Consider the following 21098-nt stretch of genomic DNA (forward strand, 5'->3'; position numbering starts at 1 on the left):
CTCTCTCTCTCCCACGCACCCTAGCTCCTCCCAGCTCCGCCCCTTCCCTCCCTCTCAAAGCCCCTCTTCTCTACCGGGTTCATTATTCCTAGGCCTGGCAGCCTATCTGGAATCTTTACCAGTCTGCCCTCCTTTTTTCCTTCCAAGCTCCTTTGAGATCTCCCTCCTCCTTTCTTTCCCTCCCTCCACCCATCTCACTTCACCTTCACCCCCTGGTCTACCCCCCCCACTCCGTTTCCCTACTTTAAGCCTGATCCACCGTCTTCAGGTCCCCACTTTTGAGAAACTGAGTATTGAGTGAGTCCAGGACATGGGTTACAGTTTGTGGGCAAAGTGTGAGGAGACTCCTAGGATCTAAGCTAACCTAAGAGGGCTCTTAGGATAGCGTTTCTAGCTGGGTCTCCAAAAGCTGTGGTGGCTTTTACAGAACAGCTTCGAGTCCAAGGATGGCACAGGATCTTCACATGCGGGCCTACCACCCACTGCAGCTGCAGCCTACTATCCATATGAGCCAGCTCTGGGCCAGTACCCATATGACAGGTGAGGGATTAGTCACTACTGTCCAGCCACCAATCACTCCATCCCTCATCACCACCTCCAGAACCCCTTCTGTGTGTGTTGGGGGGTGGGGGAAGAGGAAGTTCAGAAGAGGGAGCAGTCCCTCAAGCAGGTGATCCATCCTACTCTTCCACATACCCCATGCTGTTGTGCATGTGGAAATTCTCTCATTGCCGCGATATTCAAGCAAATTGGTTCTAGAAAGTTCAGTCCACTGGGCTGCTTTCTTGAAGGTCCCGGGACACCTTCCTGCACCCCCAGGAAGATCAGCTCAGTTGGTTGTCTGAGCCAGGTTCACCAGCTCTACAGTGGGAATTAAAGATGTCCCTTGGCCCTCATCACCCATGCTGGGGACAGCTCAGCTCACCACCTCATCTTCCTGTGGGACCATTACAGTTCAACTAAAAACTCCTGAACCTTGCTCCCCAGTTACTCTGGGCACCGGTTCACGGGTGCTGGTTCATAGACACGTGATACCTTTTTACGTTTTTCGGATCAAAATGGTAAGAGGGAAAACCATAAAGGATCAAAGAAATGTTTCTACAAAGTGACAGAGGTCATGACCTACTCCCTGTCATTTTAATGATATCATCTTCGTTCTTGGCCCACAAAAGGCAAGGCAGTGCCCATAACCACAACCCACCCCAGGGAAGCACAGCCTGTTCCTATGCCCGCTCCCCACCCCCGCCCCGAGCCCTCTCGCGCGATCTCCCCGGCCCCGACTGGCACCCCATTGCAGAGCCTGTCTCCAGGTACGGGACCGTGGACAGCGGCACGCGGCGCAAGAATGCCACCCGGGAAACCACCAGCACGCTGAAGGCCTGGCTGCAGGAGCACCGGAAGAACCCGTACCCCACCAAGGGAGAGAAGATTATGCTGGCCATCATCACCAAGATGACCCTCACGCAGGTCTCCACCTGGTTCGCTAACGCGCGCCGGCGCCTCAAGAAGGAGAATAAGATGACCTGGCCACCTAGAAATAAATGTGCAGATGAGAAGCGCCCCTATGGGGAGGGTGAAGAGGAGGAGGCTGGAGAGGAGGAGTCACGAGAGGAGCCTCTCAAGAGTGCCAAGAGCGAAGGTGGGTTGGAGATTCTGCAAAGTATGGAGTGAAGCCGTTGGGTGGCAATTAGGGCCTGGGCAGCAAATTGGTGAACTGATTTCCAGTCAGATCTTGTGCCTGGGGAGAGGAGATTGAGGTGGTACCATGTAGACAGGCTTAAAGTCAAAGTTAAAAAAGCATCGCAAACGCCATTAATTTGAATGTAGATCTGCCAGGCTGGTGTTTCTAGTTCAAGACTTGGAGATGGGAAGAGGAACACAGAAAGGTCTGGGCTATTAACTAGTTGGGAATGAGGTTCCATTAACTCTGGTCTTAGAACAAAAGAAAGCTACTTATGCCATCCTGTCTCCCTCCACTGGCTGCATGCTCTTGCCTGACAGGTCCTGCTGGCAAAGAGGACAAGGAGCTAGAACTCAGTGACTTGGAAGACTTCGACCCTCTAGATGCAGAGGCCTCAGAGTGTGAGCTGAAGACGCCCTTCCAGCCGCTGGATAGTGGATCAGAGAGGATTCCTGCTTCATCTGACGGTCACGACACAGGCAAGGAGGCCTCCGCCACACTCCGGATGCCCCTGGGCACCTCTGGTGGAGCTGTTATGGATGGGGATCTGGAGAGGGCACGGAACTGCCTCCGGAGCACAGTGGTCGCTCCCGACTCTGGCTCCGAGGGCGGCCCACCGGCCTGCGAAGCCAAACTGACCTTTGCTCCGGCGGGAGCGCCGCCGAACCTGGAGACCAAGCCCCGCATCTGGTCCTTGGCGCATACAGCCACTGCTGCTGCAGCCACAGCTCTGAGCCAGACTGAGTTTCCCTCTTGCATGCTGAAACGCCAAGGTCCAGCGGGTGCATCCGCAGCGACGCCTGCGTCCTCACCTGCAGTCACGGCCCCTTCTGGGGCTCTAGATAGGCACCAGGACTCCCCAGTAACTAGCCTCAGAAACTGGGTGGATGGGGTATTTCACGATCCCATCCTTAGACATAGCACTTTGAACCAGGCCTGGGCCACCGCTAAGGGCGCACTTCTGGATCCCGGCCCTCTAGGACGCAATCTGGGGGCGGGTACCAACGTACTGACGACGCCCCTGGCTTGTTCCTTCCCGCCCACGATGCCCCAAGACGTCCCATCTGCGGGGGCCTCCCGGGAGCTGCTGGCTACGCCCAAGGCTGGTAGCAAACCCTTCTGCACTTAACACCTACCTGCACAGTGGAGAAGGGAACTGGCGCTCAGGCTGCAGGCGCTGACTCTGGACTGTTTTTAATGAGTTTTCAAAAGAAGGGGGCATTTCCAAGCCAAGGATGCCAACCCACCTGAAACAGAGTATCTGAACTCAACCTCCAGGGCTATGGAGGAGCCCTTCTCGTTCAATCACCAGGTTTCACCTGATCTTGCGTCCACTTGAGCCAGCCCTGAACTCCAGGAAGACAAGAAGACAGAGGGCACAGCCGAGGGGAGGTCCCCTGAAGCATAAAGTTTACGTCCAAAGTTTACATGGAGAAGGCATTTGGGTTCTGAGGCTTGTTTTGTGTCGCTGTCTCCTTCTGGGTTTGAGGCATGCCGGTGTTCCATAGAAGATTCCTCAGCTCGCTTATCTTCGGACTTCATCCTCAGCACGTAGAGCTCACCGCCAACACTTCCACCGAGTTTACACTGTTGCACACTCTTGACTCGACAAAATTATGTTTTCTAAAATGTATATTCACACCAGTAATTGTCTGTTTCAGAGAGGGGCTAATACAACAAAACTAATAAATTCTCGTGTTTGCTTTGCGGAAGGAACACATTTCACAGCTGGGGCTGGCTCTACAGGTGTGCCTTGAAGCAGTGATGCTGACCCCCTGGGGAAGAAAGAATAGGCGGGCTGACCCATACTCCACTCCAATAAAGTAGTTGCCCATCCAAGTCTAAGCAAACCATTTTTGAGATGTTAAAGGCACAAGAGGGACACTCTTCTGATCTCTTAATAAGTGGATATGAAACTCCAAACTTTAAAGTCTTGCCCACTGCCAGACACCAGAATTTTCAGCAAATAAGGTTTCTTTGACTGAATTAAAGTAATGTTTAGGCTTTCTAAGTCCCCTGGGATTTTGCCCTGGGGAGAAGGGACATTGCCCTGAGGGCATCATTCTCTGATGCCAAGAGGCTATTAATAGCTGTTGTATTACCTGACCCCATTGTCCCTTTTTCCAGAGAAGCAGCCTGAACCCTGTAGTTTAAATTTAGCTTCTATATCACTCAAGTTCTGAAGACTCCAGAGGGAAAACCTTAATAGCAGAAGTCGGGAGGCAGAGCTAAAAAGGCAAGGACACAGAGCTTGGGCCAGAGGCAGCCTGGGTTGAGGGCAGACCTGATTCTTCACACCTCTCCAGACATAGTCACTAGAGGAAGCTACTTTGGACTCAGGTCCTCTGTGGTTCTTCTTCACAAGGCTTCCTACCTCTCTGGAGGTGGGGGGCACTTATGGCATCTGTCCCTTGTTCTCTGCTCACCTGAGAGCTTCCATTCAGGCCTCTATAGACTTCATAAAAGTCGCTAATGTTCCTAGGGAGATGGCAGTGGCAAGCAAAGGAGCTTGTAAAGCAGAGAACCCAGGGCAAGCTGCTATGAAATTAAGGGGCCCAGGGACTAGAATAAATTCTAATAGCCACATAGAATCCAACTGTGTATGCTAGATACACGGCTTTTCATCTCTGAGAGCGGCCTTTGAGAGATACCAAACATTTAATAGATGCCATGTCTTCTGCAATCCTAGGGGTGGGACTAGATTGGAGCCTATCAAAACTCACACTAATGAGCCTGTAAGGGCCAGCTTTGGGGACTGTTTACAGACCCCCAAGGAAAGAAGCTTAGCTTTGCTGAAACCAGACCCCCAGGACTGAGAGGGTCCCCTGAATGATGGTCCTCACCCTGGATCCTGGTTTCTAGCCCTTAGCCCTTGCACACCAAGTGACCAACTGCCCCAAGCCGCAGGCCTGCCCTGGCCAGCACTCAGTAATTGGATTGTCCCGGCCTGCGCTGTCACCGCATTGACTTTCGCTCTCCTGGATGATATTATCGGGACGCGGAAGCTTGCCGCTGATGTGCCTGTCAAAAGGCTGCGGCGGGAGCCCCCGGCCTAGCAAGCGAGCATCAGCCAAGATAATTTGAAGTGAAATTTTCATTTTGACAGTAAACCCCTCAATTTCTAAAGGCTCCGCGCTTTGAGAGAGCGCTGGCAGGGGAGGCTTTGCGGAAAGCCCACGTCTTAGACTGAAAAGGGCAAAAGAACTCGAATTAGTTGTAATAGATAAAAGGGCAAAAATAAAGAGTCAAGGGTACTTGACAGTAATAGCGAAAGTGGAGTCTCAGGGGAGACACGTTGCTGCCCAAGCTGGGGCGCGAGGAATTTTAATGCGGCCGCCAAGCTCGCCCCCACACAACCCTAGACAAAGCCACGCATTTTCAGAAAGAGAAAAAGAAAGAAAGAAAAAGAAAAAAATTAGGCTTCACAAATTCAGGCGAGAAGTGAGTGAGATAAAGAGAGAGAAGGTCAGAAACTCAAGCTTGGACCGAAGCCTGTGTCCTAGCTGCGGACAGATTTGTCCTGGGCGCACATACAGGAGGCTTTAGTCAGTGCGCACGTCCACACACTGGCCTTGGCTCCCAGATTCCTCCTCTGAGGAGGGAAGGAGGTTTCTGAGCGCGATCAAGCTTGTTGAGTTTGAAACCTTTGGGCATGGTCTCTGGTGCCTCCAGCAGCTCTGAACGTCCAAATAACAAGTTGCCAGAGCCAGAGATCTTGATGACTCTGGCTACTAAAGGAACTTATTTGAATAAACTGCATTACCTTGTGAATAAAGATATCAGGGCTGAGGGGGGGCTCAGCCACATTGGAGGGCGCTGCCAATAAGGAACACCCGAAGACACCTCTTACTTAGGGGAGCAGCCTGCAGGATTCAGGCTCACCGAATCTCGGGAGCATGAGTCAAGTGCCAGCATGACTCCCTAGATGAAACAAGGCGCCTTCGCAGGATGAGGGCACTGGGAAGGGGAAAGATCCCGCCCCCCCCCCCCAGCGGGGCGCGGTGGGGGAGGGTTTCGAGGCCCCGACTTCCCCTGCGGGAGGCTGTCAGCCAGCCTGGGGCGCCCGCGCGAGGAAGGAGCGCAGGGACGCGCTCAGTCGCTCAGGCGTGGCGATCGCAAACACACCAAGAGGAGAGGCTAAATTAACGGCGCTCTTTACATAGAGCCAAATAAAACTGTAATCAGCGGCGCGTTACTTTTCATTAAGCGAGTCTGACAGCAGCATATTCAGACTCGACAAGGGAACAGGCGCGGGAAATATACGGCTCCCGGCCGGCCCAGTCTAAGATAATTCCTTAAGCTCCATTAACAACACGTAGCCGCAGGAAACTGGCTTCGAAAACCGTCTCCAAATCTAAAAGCTTTATCGACCCCTCAAATGCGGCTGATGGCTCCATTTTTTTCTTTTTCCCTCCCTTTCCAAAAAAAAAAAAAAAAAAAAAAAACCTTAAGGGAGAGACATCTTGCAAGGTAATAGAGTTTGACACAACACCTTCTTAACTAGAGAAAGGCAGAGAAACTGGCCCTTAAATGATATTTAAAAGGCAACCAATTAAGATTTAAAGTGGTCGTCTCCGGAGATTATGCATGCGATTTATGCCACCTACTTCTCCCTGGGCATGCCTTCCTGTGAGCTGTGGCAGAGCAGACAGCAAGGTGTCCCTCCCCCAACCCCTCCCTGAGAACGCTCAGATCTTCCTTTTCTGAGCAAGGCTCCTTAGGTCCACCAGGAGATAGGGAAACTGTCTCCTAAGATAGGTCGACAAACAGCTAATGAGGAAAGGCTAAATTGCCTCTGCCCTCCTCACAGACGTCTAACCGCCAGAGAGAACCATCTCCTGAGTCCTCAGTAGTGCAGGGTGGTCTCCCTGCTACAGACCTCCAACATGGGAACAGGAATGGTACACGATATCAAAAGGAAGCTGCAAGCTGTCCCAAGACTCAGCTTTCCACCTGGAGCGACTGAGGCAAGAGTGTCCCACTTAGTCTTCCCTTTGCAGGCCTAAGTAACTCTTTATTCTTCCTTTGCAGTAGAATTGGTGGCTTCCCTGTATCCCCCAGAAGTTGCAAGCCCTTCCTTTGGAGCCAGCTGCCTCCCTCCATGCCAGGATAGCCTACCCATTGTTCTGACTGGTGCTCCCAAGTGACAGAGTTTAGGTCACTCCCTGAGAAGTCAGCAAGGATCAAGGACTAAGAAGAGGCACTGTGACCTTTTAAACGACCCTATTCCGAAGCCCAGCTGGAAGTTGAACAATGAGCCAGGAGGAGGGAGTGCATGAGAAGAGGAGCTGAGGAAAAGAAGAAAGGGAAAGAGGAAGGATGAAGAGAGTAGGGACTAGAGGGTGCAGAGGCCAATGGGGTGAAGGGAGGCAGAGAAGGGGGACCCAGTGGGAATGAGAGGAAGCCACCTTCCAGGTGTCTCTCATCAGCTTTAGTGGATTGTGAACAAAATGCTCTTTCTTTTAGCAATAGGATCTCAAGCTGTGGGGTGCAGATCAATAATCAGACTCTCACTCTGGGGGTCCTGATGCACACCTGCCTCTAGCTGTCCACTGGAGAGGATAGGCAGGTTCTCCTGGTCATCCTGAGCTGTGTTCAGGCATTATCCAAACCTGTTCAAGGAACCAGAATCCCCTCTCACAAGGTACTGGAATGACCCCTGGATCTTAGCAACACAGCTCCTTGCAAGATCAAAAACCAAGCATGAATCAGAGTATCGGACCCTGACAGCTTACTGACCTGAAGGAAATCTCCCTCCTGAAGAGGAAGGTTCCAGAGAGAGGACTGAGATGGGATCTGGAAAAGCACCTGTCCTGTCTTTTTGTTTGTTTGTTTGTTTGTTTGTTTGTTTTTTAAATATGCCAGTGCCATGGCATTGGTGGGGTGTGTGGTGGAGGGGAGTCCCTACAACTCCACTCATTGTCCTGGAATACAGTCAGACGGACAGAGAAGCCCTGTTACCAGGTGCTGTCAACCTTACAGACAGATACCAGCAGACACTCCGGTTCCAGTCAAGCTAGTTTATCTTTGCTTCTCAAAGAACTGCATTGTTTTAAAACACATCTTCCTCAAGTACATAACCACATCTAAACTGCAGAGGAAGGCATGTGTCCAATACTATGAGACACCCTAGTTCCCACTGGACCACATCTCTCCCTTGTGAACATGGGTCCAGTCTTATTGGTACCCATACTAGATACTGGAAAATACTAAGCCACCCCCTCTCCAGGACCCATATGTCCCTCAAGGATCCTAGAAGCATTCCTAGGGTACCTCTGCAGTGAATGCACCAGGGAAATGCCTCAATTTCTATTGCTATCTTATCTTGCTCACTCTCTCAGAAAGGATAGCCCTGGCTGTGCTAAGCAGGAGCACACCTACAGGTGACCCAAGCCTAGGACCTTAGCAGGTAGCTAGGCTTTTTGAGAGATAAAACTAAGGACAGAAAAATGCCCAGAGAAGGCTGCCCCAGACCAGAGGCCACTAGGGAAGACAATTCCCACTGAACTAAAGCACAGAGTCAGAGGTATAGGGTTGACTCACTTGTGAACTACAGTGTGGAGAAGCATTGCCAAGTAACAAGGGGCTTCAGCCTCTTACAAAGCCACCAGGATGCTGTGTAGGTGGTTGGTGGCACTGGGAGGGGCACGGGGGCCAATGCCTGGGTTCATTTGGCACAGGATGCCCAGACGTTGAAGGAAAAGATACCATAGACTACCTGAATGAAGACAGCTAGAGTTAACAAAAGGACTTCAGGGAGAACCATTTTCATGCATGATTTAACACTTCAGTCACCTAACCAGACATGGCAGGAGAAATCAGAGCTAAGCTTTTGTGTCAGGAAACCTTCTAGCTAAGATAATAAATTGGCAGTTCATGGGATAGCAGAAAGCGGGGAGCTACAGAGTACATGTACCCATATGGTGCTGTAGGGCAGATCTGCCTAGCCTGGGTTCTGAAGAGTGAGTCTGCCTTCCAGAGCGTAGGTAAGGGTGTGGCTGAATGCTATGCACCTGTGCCTGCAACAGCACATGGGCATCTGTCCAGAGACTCCAGGTGGATTCAGACTGTCTTAGGATTGCCCTGGGCTGCCAGGACTCAGCTCTGCATCTGAGAGCATTTCATGATTACTCAGTGTTATAACCATTGCCACCCATCCTACCCCCACCCCCCACAGCACAGGCAAGCTCACTGAGAAGGCAGTAGCTCAGCCTCTAGGCTACCACCAGCCTCAGTCAGGCTTAGGGGAAGCACCTGGAAGGCAGCCTTCTGTTGCTTATTCACATGTGCACACAACCCTCCATGTACACTCTCACATGTACATTGTCCTTTTCTGTTGCTTTCTTTGTCTCCCCCCAACACACACAGGCATGTACTCAGGTATACGCATACTTGCACATACAAGGCTGTAGACTGTCTGAAACTTCACAGGGCTGTAATGACTCCTCACTGGTCACATTTCAGAGCAGAAGGTGGAGTCTGCTGTCATCTCTTTCAGCCCTAGATCTTTGATAGGAGGTGTTTGCTTTGTCCCTGTGGATTCATCGTTACTGTCATCTCAGGCAGAATATCCCTAGGAGTGCAGTGAGACCCATCAACTCTGCTTGGCCCTTAGCTCTAGCCTCATCACCTCCAAGGATGAAGTGAAACCCCTAAGGTCTTTACAGAACTTGGTCCAATTCCATGAGGCAGAGTCTGTCTCCGACCATGATGCCTGGGCTGCTCTCCTCTCTGGAAGCCAGATCCTTCCCCACTGAGGCCACAACAGGCTTGGCAGCCTATCCCAGCACACAAGTGGTTCACATTCAAGTCTGACTGCAAATGGGACATTAATTAATGAATTTAGTAATAGAGTCTCTTTTCATGGAACATTAGCCCAAGTTCAACATAATCAGCCTGAACGCAGGCCCCAGCTTTTTGCAGCACATGCCTTGGGCAAGAGTGTAATTTATGTCACAGAACTGAGCAAAGACAACACACTGGGAGATGTCCTAGGACCCTCGGTAAACTCAGCACAAGCGTCTGTACATATTTGGCACCTGTTAAGTCCTTGATCATCTGTCCAAGGCAGGGATATTACCTGGCATCTGTGGGTCTTACTCCATTCATTTTAGGTCACAAGTCAGTGTTCTGGGGCTTTTCTGGGCTTTGTGAGAGTAGAGCATGAGAGAGGAGACTGCCGTGCCCAGGGCTTGAGAACCTCAGAGTTCAGGATTTATATCTGGGCTCCTAGCTGATACCTTATATCCGGGCTCCTAGCTGATAACTGCATCATGACAATTGGCTGCTTGCGTAGTGAGATATGGAGCATTGTAGCTCCATAGGGTGTGGGATAGCACCTAAAGACTGTTCCGGGGTGGGTACCAAAGGACTGGAAATATCATAGAACAGCACACCCTTAGTGAAAATGAGAACTACAGCCTGAGGTACTCGGTCTCCAGCACCCCAGACAGCCCAGGGATGAGGCCACCTACAATGGACTCCTGTAGTAGGTAAGAATCATAGAACTTGAGGAAAGAATGTTGCTGCCTACTTGGGGGGGGGGGACACTGAGACTGCCTCTCTTTCACCCTCTGTCCTTTACTACAGATGAGTAGTATCTGCGTGTGGCGCTACCTGGGTTCCTGTAGCTGATGAGAAGACTGGGTTTGCTGCTTTTACCTTGATGTTGTCTATGGCTGGTAAGGGTTATCTGAGCCCTTGCAACTTTTTACCTGCCTGTGGGGAGCCACAAACTCCACTTACTCTGTATAACCCTCAGCTGGATGACCTAGGGACTTTGATCATATTTACCACCTGTGTTTCGGAAATCCAGGCAAGGAAGCTGCCTGATTTGTGTAATCCCTAAGGAGACCTCCACCTGACAGCCACAACACAGCAAACCCCACTTCCCCAGCTACACTGATCTTGGCGGGACTTTGGTTTCATGCAAATGCTCCTGAAAATCAAAAGCCACTCATGCTTCTGGTTTGGAGTACAGAATGAGCTGGTATCTTGAATGTTTACTATTTTCTTATACTTTATTTTGAACAGCTTGCATGTGCACACATGCATGCATACACACACAGTCACAGGCGCACACATACCTGTTTTGGGAAGCATAAAGGACTTCAAAATGGACAGTCAAACTGACAGGCAAACCTTTTTGCTTTAAAGTGACCTTGCTTGCTGATGAATTGTTCTCAGAGGACAGTCTGTCCTATTGTGGCTTACTACTGCTGTGGTGAACACCGTGACCAATGCAAGTTGGGAGACAAAGGCTTTATTTGGTTTACAGTTCCATATCGATGTTCATCATCAAAGGAAATCAAGACAGGAACTCAAACAGGGCAGAAACCTGGAGGCAGGAGCTGATGCAGAAGCCATGGAGGACTTGCTTACCCTGCTTTGTTATAGAACCCAGGCCCACCAGCCCAAGGATGTCCCTACCTACAATGGACACATCAATCACTAATTAAGAAAATGTCCTACAGGCCTGCCTGCAGCCAGATCTTATGGAGGTATTTTTTTTCAGTTGAGATTCCCTCTTCTCAGATGACTATTGCCTCTGACAAGTTGATATAAAACTAGCCAGCACACAGTCCGTGCGTTAAAAATAGGCTTTGGTTTATCAACCTCCCTCAGAGAAGTTTCCAGATAGAAGGGGCATCTGCAGGTTCTCAGTAGAGGGTTGTCCTTCATTTGACAAGTACTGGCCTCCACACCAGTCCCTTCCCTTTCAGACTCCAGCCTGCTCTTGGGTAGATCTAGCTGAGGAACAAAACTGGAAAATTCTAGGACTGCATTTCTGGATCAGAGGTATGGGGATACAAAGTAACCAGCGGATACTTAGAAATTAAATTCCCTTCACCAGAAGCTGGAGACATTAAAAAAGAGCAACTACTGCCCTGCTGTTTCTGTTTATTGACTTGTTGGTTTCAATTCCAAAATTGAGCTGTATTTCACACACTGGGCTCTCTCTCTCTCTCTCTCTCTCTCTCTCTCTCTCTCTCTCTCTCTCTCTCTGTCTCTTCTCTCTCTCTCTCTCTCCCCCTCTCTGTCTTCCAAAGTAGGAAAGATCCTCCTTCCCCAACTGAGTGAGGAGAAAGGACCATCTAGTTTCCTATCACACCCTGATCCTTCTCCTGACCCTCTCTGATCACCAAAGGACTCCCTCTCATCAATATGTTCCCAATGTTTACAGTACCAAACACTATCCACACCACCTTCTCTGGTACTTGGGCCTTAACCTCCATGCCCATCAATAAAAGAACTCAGGGTAAGAACAGCTGGAACTATAAGCCCTGTATCAGAGCAGCATGTGCTCCCCAAAATAGTCTAGAGCCTTCCATATTCTTGAGGAGTTGGCTGGGTAAATCTTCCACGGAAAACTAAAATAATGTCCCTGTGGTCAGTAGTGACCCCAGCTCCACAGAGCTTGACTGAGTGTGTATATCTGCAGTCACCTGCGAGGCAACTTTCTCTGTATATATCATCCTCTGAGTGACAGGAAAGTAAGAGGCCATGGGAAGACAGAGGGTAGACAGGCTGCAAATCTGACCTTAGGTGTACAGATACAAGCTTGCTTAGCAGTCTCTCCTCCTCTTCCTCCTCCTCCTCCTTCTCTTCTTCCTCCTCCTCCTCCTCCTTTCTCCTCCTTCTCCTCCTCCTTTCTCCCTCTCTTCCTCCTTTCTCCTCCTCCTCCTCCTTTCTCCTCCTCTTCCTCCTCCTTTCTCCTCTTCCTCCTCCTCCTCCTTTCTCCTCCTCCTCCTTCCTCCTCCTCCTCCTTTCTCCTCCTCCTCCTTTCTCCTCCTCCTCCTTTCTCCTCCTCCTCCTCCTCCTTCTTCCTCCTCCTCCTCTTCCTCCTTCTCCTTTTCTTCCTCCTCCCCCTCCAGGCCAGTTCTTTTCCTTGGTGTGTCTAATGGTTGTACAAACACAGACACTCTACAAACCCCTGGTACTATGAGGTTAATGGCAGAAGCTGGGTTTTGGTGACCCGGCCAGCACTATGTGCCAAACGTGAATCATCAAAGCAGAACCCACCTGAGCCTCCTGATCTGATTTCAGGCAATGCAAGGGATAAGCACGGCGTTGGGTGTAACCGAAAGGTAGTTTCTCAAAATCACTCATGGCTCGTTTACGCCTGCAAGGTTGCTCTGCACACTGGGACAGGGAAGCCAATGTGCAGGGCCTGGGCAGTATGGCTTCAGGCTCTAAATTCTCATGATCAGTTATCCCCAATGTGCCTGACCACTGACAAAATTCTTATTGTCTACCACCATATGGCTGTGATTTCTGCAGACCTGAGTCCAAGCTGAGACTGGAAGGCTACATCTCTGTGTACAGAGAATGAGGAAGCAGGTGTGGCACTGGGGAGGGGGAAGGGGAGGGGACAATGGCAGACACATCACTGTGAGAGCCTTGCGGCTCTCAGCCCCTTCCTGGAATTTATTGCTGCTCTCTCCCTGATACCTTGATTACCTGGAAGAACTGGTTCCACTATGGTCTCCTAGAAGAAAATCAACTTTCAAACCAGGGGCCAGGAGCAAACTGGCCCAAGAAGAACCACCCAGGAGCCACCTAAGATGACTCTGCACTAATTACACTGGTGGGTCTCTTGTCTCACTGAATCCATATGTTCAGTAACTTATCTTTTGATACATATAGCAGGGGAGGGCAAGATGGTTAGAATCCAGGATAGATAAACTTTGTTTGTTTGTTTGTTTGTTTTTTAACATTTTGTGTCCTGTGACTAAAGAAAACTTGGTACTTGGGGGGCAGAGGCAGACAGATCTCTGAGTTCGAGGCCAGCTTGATCTACAGAGTTTCAGGACAGCTAAGGCTCTACAGAGACCTGTCTCCGAGAGGGACAGGGGAAGAGGAGAGGAGGAAAAGGAAAAGAAAAAAAAAAAGAAAACAGATGGTTACCCAGAACAGTTGGTAGCCTTATTTGGTCATAGGATCAGGAGACAATTCAAAAAATGAGGTCACTGGAGTAGGTTCTTACAAGAACAGAAAATGTGGAAAAGACATCATACACCGAGGTACAGTGCTGTGAGGACTCGAAAGACAGGATCTTCAGGCCCAGGAGAAGAGGCCTCAGGGGGAGCGGTCCTGCAGGATTTTTCTCTCAGGCTCCAGCCTCTGTAGGGTGAGGCTGCAGAAACTGTAGTGTAAGCACTCAGACTGTGGTGCTCTATGGGGCAACTGATGTAGGTGAAAACAGGAAGGATGGCAGAGCCCTGGGTAAGAACCCAGAAAGTGCTTGACGCAAGTTTCGCTAAAATCCACAAACCACAAGACATCACCAGACCTCACCTACCACATAGACACATACACACGTAAACACATACCCATACATGTACACACAAACACACACATATATACATACATGTACATGTATACTACAAATACATGCAAAACCACATTTGATACCTATGCACTGTATCGACACACAAACACAAATACATTCATACTACATACAATTAACACATAAACATGCATATGTATACACAAGGCATATGTATAAATACACATGCATATAAAACATGCATATACTGTATACATATATCAATGGATGTATTACATATATGTATGTATGCTTGTGTGTGTGTGTGTGTGTACACATTAACCACATGCCCCAGTGAAAAACGTATCAGAACTCAGTAGGTCTCCTAAAAATGAGATTAGGGACTCCCTGAGTCTATTCTCTCTATATTATGGAACACTGCGGGAGAGCTTGTACAATGTGATATTTCTGTGGTACAAGAAAAGGAGGTTAACAGCTCTTTTAAGTAATTGTGTTGCCCCAAATGTCCGGGAAACTACCCAGCACCTCATATAACCCAGTAGAGCACGGGTCGTTACAGCCAGGGATATAAGAGGTTCATGGTCTGTTAGGGAAAGAATTTAACACAGGCACAGCGATCACGATCACAAGAAGTCAGATTTAGTTTAACCAGAGAAAGTGAAAGCAGACTTCAGAGAAGATTTACTGTGGTGAGAGACGGCAAGAGTTCATTCCAAAGATGCTGGATGAGAGGGCCAACCAGAAGAGTAGGAGAAGCCAAAGATGTTGAGTCTGTTTGGTTTTTTTTTTTTTTTTTTTTTTGTAAAAGCTTGCTTTCGGGCGGTGGTGGCACACGCCTTTAATCCCAGCACTTGGTAGGCAGAGGCAGGTGGATTTCTCAGTTCGAGGCCAGCCTGGTCTACAGAGTGAGTTCCAAGACAGCCCAGGCTACATAGAGAAACCCTGTCTCGAAAAACCAAAAAAAAAAAAAAAAAAAAAAAAAAAAAAAAAAAAAAAAAAAAAAAGCTTGCTTTCCTGCCTGCCTACTTGCTTGCTCCTCACCCCCTTCTTTTTATCTTTCTTGAGACAAGGTCCTACTCTGAAGCCCAGAAAGTGTCTTGGAGCTCATTGTGTAACCCATACTGGCCTTGAACACCCAAGAATCATTCTGTCTGCTATGTAGGTATGAGCTACCACATTGGGTTTTTGTGAGAAATTTTATGAATATTTTTGACATAGAATAAAATAATAATGGGACAAAGTTATTTCTCCTCCCGAATCATGGTCGATTGGATCTCTCTTTTAGTGTTTCTTCCGTGAGCCTCTTGAACATACCACACCAGAAAGGGACAGGGATTAAAAACTACAGGATATCATCATCACAATATGGTAATGAAGCCAGGATCTTTTCGCTAGTGGTCCATGTGGCACCCAGGAGGGTGTCCTGATGCCTTTGTTTCTTGTACAACAGAAAGAATAAATAAAGGTGACATCCCAAGAGGATACGGCCACTAAGACGCAGCTGTAGCATCCCTGACTCCCTTGTGTCTAACTCATTGCCTACCCTGTCTCATCCCCACCACACAGAAGCTAGTGAAGCTGAACACACCACATGGACGCTGAGTGAGCTGGGTGGCAACATGGATGCTGAAGTACAGAGGTCATACATAGTAGCCATGGATGTCATATGTAGTAGCCATGTTAAGAAGTGATTAGTCACGTGGTGGGAAGACTAACCATTTCACAAAGGATTTGTTCTGTGATTCCATGGCAGCAGTTAGCTCCCTTGGAGCAGTTCAAGTGGCTACAGGGAAGAGAGTATAGATGTGCTTGCTTTATTGAACAGCCTGGAGTGATGTGTCCAAGGAAACAGATATGGTTGCCTCCCAGGCAAAGAAGCAGTAGGCTATTGGGTTTTGGCCATTTTCAGTAGAAATCCATTTATGGTCACAGTCACTGCAATCATATTATGGCCTTGTTTCTTGTTCTTGGTTAAAGGCTCCACTTAACTACTGTTTGGTACCATGTGAGGAACATCATCTGATCCAGCCATGTGGGCAGTGGCACTCTTAGAAAGCCATGACCCTCTAACCCAATGACCAGTGAACCCACCAAGCTGCCAACTGGAGCTGTGAACAGAGCAAGACATAAGACTAGGCTGGACCACAGAGGTCTGGCTACAGAATAGTCTCTTCCCTCCCTGGCTGTCAGAGGGCAGGTCCAATGGAACCTCAAATGTCTTAGCATAGCTGAAGGCTGCACAGAATCGCTAGAAGTCCTTGGAAGAGCATGGTAGTGCAGACTAATAGATCCAACTGGGTAAGTAGTGCTGTACAAACCACAGAAAGCTGCCTTCCCAGGGACATACCCTTAGCTTCCCATGGGTCCCTGATTAAGACTGACTGCCTATCCACAGGATATCAGGTGACATTCCACTCAAGGATTCCTGCGGCCAAGACAGCACAGCACAGCCTGCTTACTGGAAGTGGCAGATTGTTGATGGGATTCATGTAGGTCTGAGTTCCTATAGTTCTTGATTGTAGCAGCTACATTCCAGAAGACTACAGCATAGGCTTTGCTTCTGAGTTGAAACAGGTGAGAGGCAGGGCGCCATCTTGGGAATCAAGATCCACAAGGGCAAGCCTTAGGCCTCCACAAAGCAGGTAGACATGCCTCATCCAAGCCTGCCTCAGTGGGCCTCTTTCAGGCCTTAGGACCCCTGGTAGCTGAGACATCCTGACCTTCTCCCTCCTGGTCTAGGCAGGAATCCATTAGCAGTGCTCCCATCTTCCCTCTGTTCATGCAGCCAACTTGTAAGCCTGGGATCACCCCGAGCTGTTCAAGCTGTCCCCTGAACTTGGCCAGGGGACTCTAGGTCACTTACTTGTTGTAAGGCAAGGATGCACAGATGGATCATGCCACTTATCCCAGCTCACCATGGACTCAAATGTGAGCGATGTCCTCTAACATCCACAGCCTTGGATCAACTTACGTGCCCTTCCCTGTCAGTTTATTTGCCAATTAGACACTTCTAGTGAAAAGAGTTAAGAAGCAAAACTACATGCAATGGCCTCTCTCTGGTGGATGCTGCTGTGCTTGCTCCAGCCACTGTCTCCCACATAAAAAAAAAAAAAAAACAAAAAAAAAAACCAGACAAACAAATAAACAAAAACAGGAAGCATAAGCATGTGTGGTTCTGGAACAGTATCCATGATATCCTCTGGACCTATGACTTGGGACCTGAAGTTCATCTGGACGTGGTTATTCAGAGACGTTCATGGACATGGCTGTCACAACAGCCTCTCCACCTTCGCTCTTACCCTGGATATTCAGTTATTTAGTCTTGGAGTGGGGTACTTTTGGGGCTCATTCAAACATCTCTAGTGCTCGGTGCCTGTAAGGCTCTTTAGTTGGGAGCTAGACAGCCTTATGGTGAGAGAGGTCTGGTAGAGGATATGGCTAGCAGGAGTCAATGGCTACTGAGGTTGTTGAAGTAGTCCACTGGGCTCTGTCCTGCTAAATGCAGGCTCCATTTAGCCTGACTGATAAAACCTAAACCCCGCTTATAGTATCTGGTGTCTGAAAGTATCACATGTTTGCCTAGCTCCTGCTCCCTTCATTGGGGATCTGCCAACCATCCTGGATGGCAAGTTCTACAAGCTGCCCCCCCCTCAGGTGGAGGCTCTGTGTTCCATAGCTGCCATCCCACTGTGCCTGTCATTGGATATTTCTTATGCATGCCCCACTCATCCCCACAGAACAGTTCTACTGTCCTTATAAACGGGACCTTTAGTGGCTCCATAATTCTCACAGGCCTCAGGCAAGGGGCTTTACCCATGGTGCTCTCTCTAGATGTCCATAACCACTGCTGTGCTCAGCCGTCATTTGGTGCTGGCCTCTTATGTCCCTTTCCCATCTGCTTCTACCCTGTACCAGCCACACGCCATAGCTATGCTTCCTGAGCACTGTCCAAGATGAAAATCCTATCCATACTTACTGCTGCTTCTATGGTCTCCCTGGAGAACAGGATTTGGGCTTTCTGGGATTCTTTACCTGGAGAATGAGAACATATAAATTAGTGTTCATGGCAAATCGGGGGAAGTGAGACAGGACAGATGAGCACTGTCCACTTGGTCAGAAAAAAGGTCACTTCTTACATTGTGCCTACCCCCTTTGTGCTAATAGCTGTCCTCAGCTGTGACCTCATCTTCAGTTGTACATGTGTGATTGAAGACAGGCTACCGAGTGTGTACATGTAGCATCACAGAGAAGCCCCCGCCAGGGAGCAGCGAGGGCCACATGTTTCTCCCGAGAGAAGCTAGTCGGTGTGGCCCTAGAATGGAACAGAGTTTCCTGGAGCACACCCTGTAGAGGTGAGGACAGAGATTTATGAGGTGCAATCTCTTCATGACCTCCCCAGCTTCGGTTCCCCTATCTTGTGGGCAGCACGATCAGGTCTATCCTGCAGGGTAGCTAAGACAAAATTGAGTTGAGTGTCTGTGAATGGAGTCCCGCCATCTAGGGTCTCTTGGTGTCTGTATCTCCCCATTTCCCCACACCATAGGGGTCCCACGTACATTGATAATATCACCTGGACTGGTTAGACACATGCCTGGCTCTGTCAGCAATAGGGCTGGGAGACATAAAGTGGCTTCTTCATTGATACAGGCATTCCACATGTGCCTGTCCCTTACAAGCCAGAGTGGTCTCTTGAGTACTAAGCTGTCAACTCCTCAGCAGCTGCTCCAACTCTATAATGGACCCACAAGTGGTTGGGAGACTTATATGTTTTGCCACAAATCTGGATCTGAGGAAAAGGTGCTGGGTTGAGACCCCCTTCCCAAGTTGATGGGTACCAAGGATAGACAGGTTATCATTAAAGCCAAAATGATGTCATGATAATGGCCTAAACACACCAGTGTCACTCCCTGTGGCAGAAGACCTCTTTAAGTGCTGTGCTGCTACAGTGCACCGTGAGTCTCACGTATGGCAATGCTGACATGAACAAACACACCATCCCCATGAGAACAGAGCACACTCAGTGTCCACGGCATCTGTGAATGACGCTGGAGACTGTTGTTCACTGTGTGTGCTGCACTGGGAACTGCCACTTCAAAGTATGATCCCACTTAGGCACCTTGCACCACAGGTAGTTCGCCACCACACATCAGGATCAGCCTCACACATCTCCTGTCACCATGTCCCAATTACATCCTGAGACTCCTCTGTTGGCCGTGGTCTGCCCAGCATAGGTGTTTGCAAGTACCTGTGCTTCTCAGAGCACAGCACATTTGCTTAAGAATGGTGGCTGTACCTTGGTGGCTCTGACTCACTCACCAGGACTTCACGCAGGAGAAAGTGGTTGTTATCAGATCCAGGCCTCTGGATAGAAAGAACAAAATCCACCACCCACGGCATTCTCCAAACACACCGGTGACACTCACCTCCCTTCACCAAGGCTTTCTTTTCTTCAGGTTGTTGTCCCATGGGTCAAGGCACTTTCCCCATTGTGTATCTACAAGACTTTCATAGAACAGTGAGCACCATTGTTCTGAGCCTCTGTTGTCACATACCATCAGCCTCAGCCCTAAGAGGCAAGCACTGGCCTAGCTGGACCAGTACAGCCTTAACCTGACCTGAGGCCAAGTCAGGGAGCCCATACCTGTCATTCACCTCTCTGACACACAGAATCCTGGGTGTGCTGGCTGTCCTCCTGCCAGGACCTCATCTCCAAGGATGTGTGACTTGCCTGGTACATAGACCTGTCCTTGGTAAGGATCATGATCTGAGCCATATGTACTTGCATGAAGAAGGGACTTGGGCTGAACTGCCATTTGGAATTGCTCTATCTGCTTCCATGGGGGAGACCCATCTGCAGGAGAGTCAGACTGCAATAATCCCTTTGGACCAACTTCTGCCTGTATCTGGAGTCACACGCAGAGAGTCGGATGACTAGTGTTGGGGTGACAGCATGTGTGTTTGAGAGAAGCATCAGCTTGAGTAGGCAGTATACCTCTCCCTGCTAAAAAGAGCCAGGTTGAATACCTCCACCACCACCTCCCGCAGCAGCAGTTAAAAGATCCTGGTCAAGCAGGAGATAGGCTTTTCAGATTAACAAAGGACATTTGGTTGTGATTGGTTTCTGCTCTTTTGTGAACAGGTGTGGAGGCCAGGCAATTGCTTCATTGTTAACTTTCTCGTGATTTCTCTCCATCTCTTTTTCTCCCCACATATCCCGGCTATCCTGGTCTAGACACATCCCCCAACAAGGCAGCTGCTTCTCAATTGCTTCTAATACCTGATGGCGTGTTGTCCAGCCCTCATTAAGCATTTGAATGGCCCCTCCCACGAACCTGCTGACTTTGCTGTTTCTTCTCAGGTCTGGGGAAGTTGGTGGGCCAAACTATACTTCTAATTCAAACTTTATTGTGTAATTATAGTGTGAAACGTATTATTTTTCTCTTCATTTTTTCTCTCTCGGTTAACGGTATTTTATTGCACAAATAAATTATACCTCCTGTAATTCATGCCTTGCAGCCTACACACCAATTAAACAGAAGCTGACATAGCCCAGACACAGTCACATGTTACTGTTTATTTCCTCTGAGCTAATAGCACCACCGTTTAGCTACATGGTGGTTGTAAGCACCGGGGGAGTTCATCTTACTCAGAGGCAATCTGTGGCTTTCTGCAGGGATATCTGCAAAATATGTCCTCATACCCCTAGACCTACTCAGGACAGCAACTACCCAGGACCCTTTCCCACCCCCTCAGAAGAGATGAAGCTTCTCTCTCCCACTCCAGAGGGACTCTTTTGATCCTAGATCCCCAAGAAAATGGTCACTTTGCCTCTAGCCCTGGCTACCTGACTGTTCTAGTTTGCTTTCTGGTATAGTGCTAAAACATTCCATCACTGAGGGAAACCAAGGCAAGAACTCAATACTGCAACAGAGTCGGGAACTGAAGTAGAGGCCATAGAGGAAGGGACACACTAAGTTATCACCATGGTTTGCTCAGATTGCTTTTTTTTTTTTTTTTTTTTTTTCCCGAGACAGGGTTTCTCTGTATAGCTCGGGCTGTCCTGGAACTCACTCTGTAGACCAGGCTGGCCTCGAACTCAGAAATCCGCCTGCCTCTGCCTCCCAAGTG

The 21098-nt window shown here is 49.1% G+C and overlaps 1 protein-coding gene across 1 annotated transcript in view; it reads left to right on the forward strand.

Annotated features, from left to right (window-relative positions):
* Positions 1–3395, forward strand: part of Irx4 (iroquois homeobox 4) — a 9368-nt gene extending 5973 nt beyond the window's left edge. The window contains exons 4-6 of the mRNA XM_028782764.1: positions 428–540; positions 1311–1639; positions 2002–3395. Coding sequence (XP_028638597.1) covers positions 428–540; positions 1311–1639; positions 2002–2810 — 1251 coding nt within the window. The 3' untranslated portion in view covers positions 2811–3395. The remainder of the gene's footprint in view (positions 1–427; positions 541–1310; positions 1640–2001) is intronic.
* Positions 3396–21098: the final 17703 nt, after the last annotated feature.

The sequence above is a fragment of the Grammomys surdaster genome, unplaced genomic scaffold (genome assembly GCF_004785775.1).
Source record: "Grammomys surdaster isolate TR1022 unplaced genomic scaffold, NIH_TR_1.0 843, whole genome shotgun sequence".
Lineage (NCBI taxonomy): Eukaryota > Metazoa > Chordata > Mammalia > Rodentia > Muridae > Grammomys > Grammomys surdaster.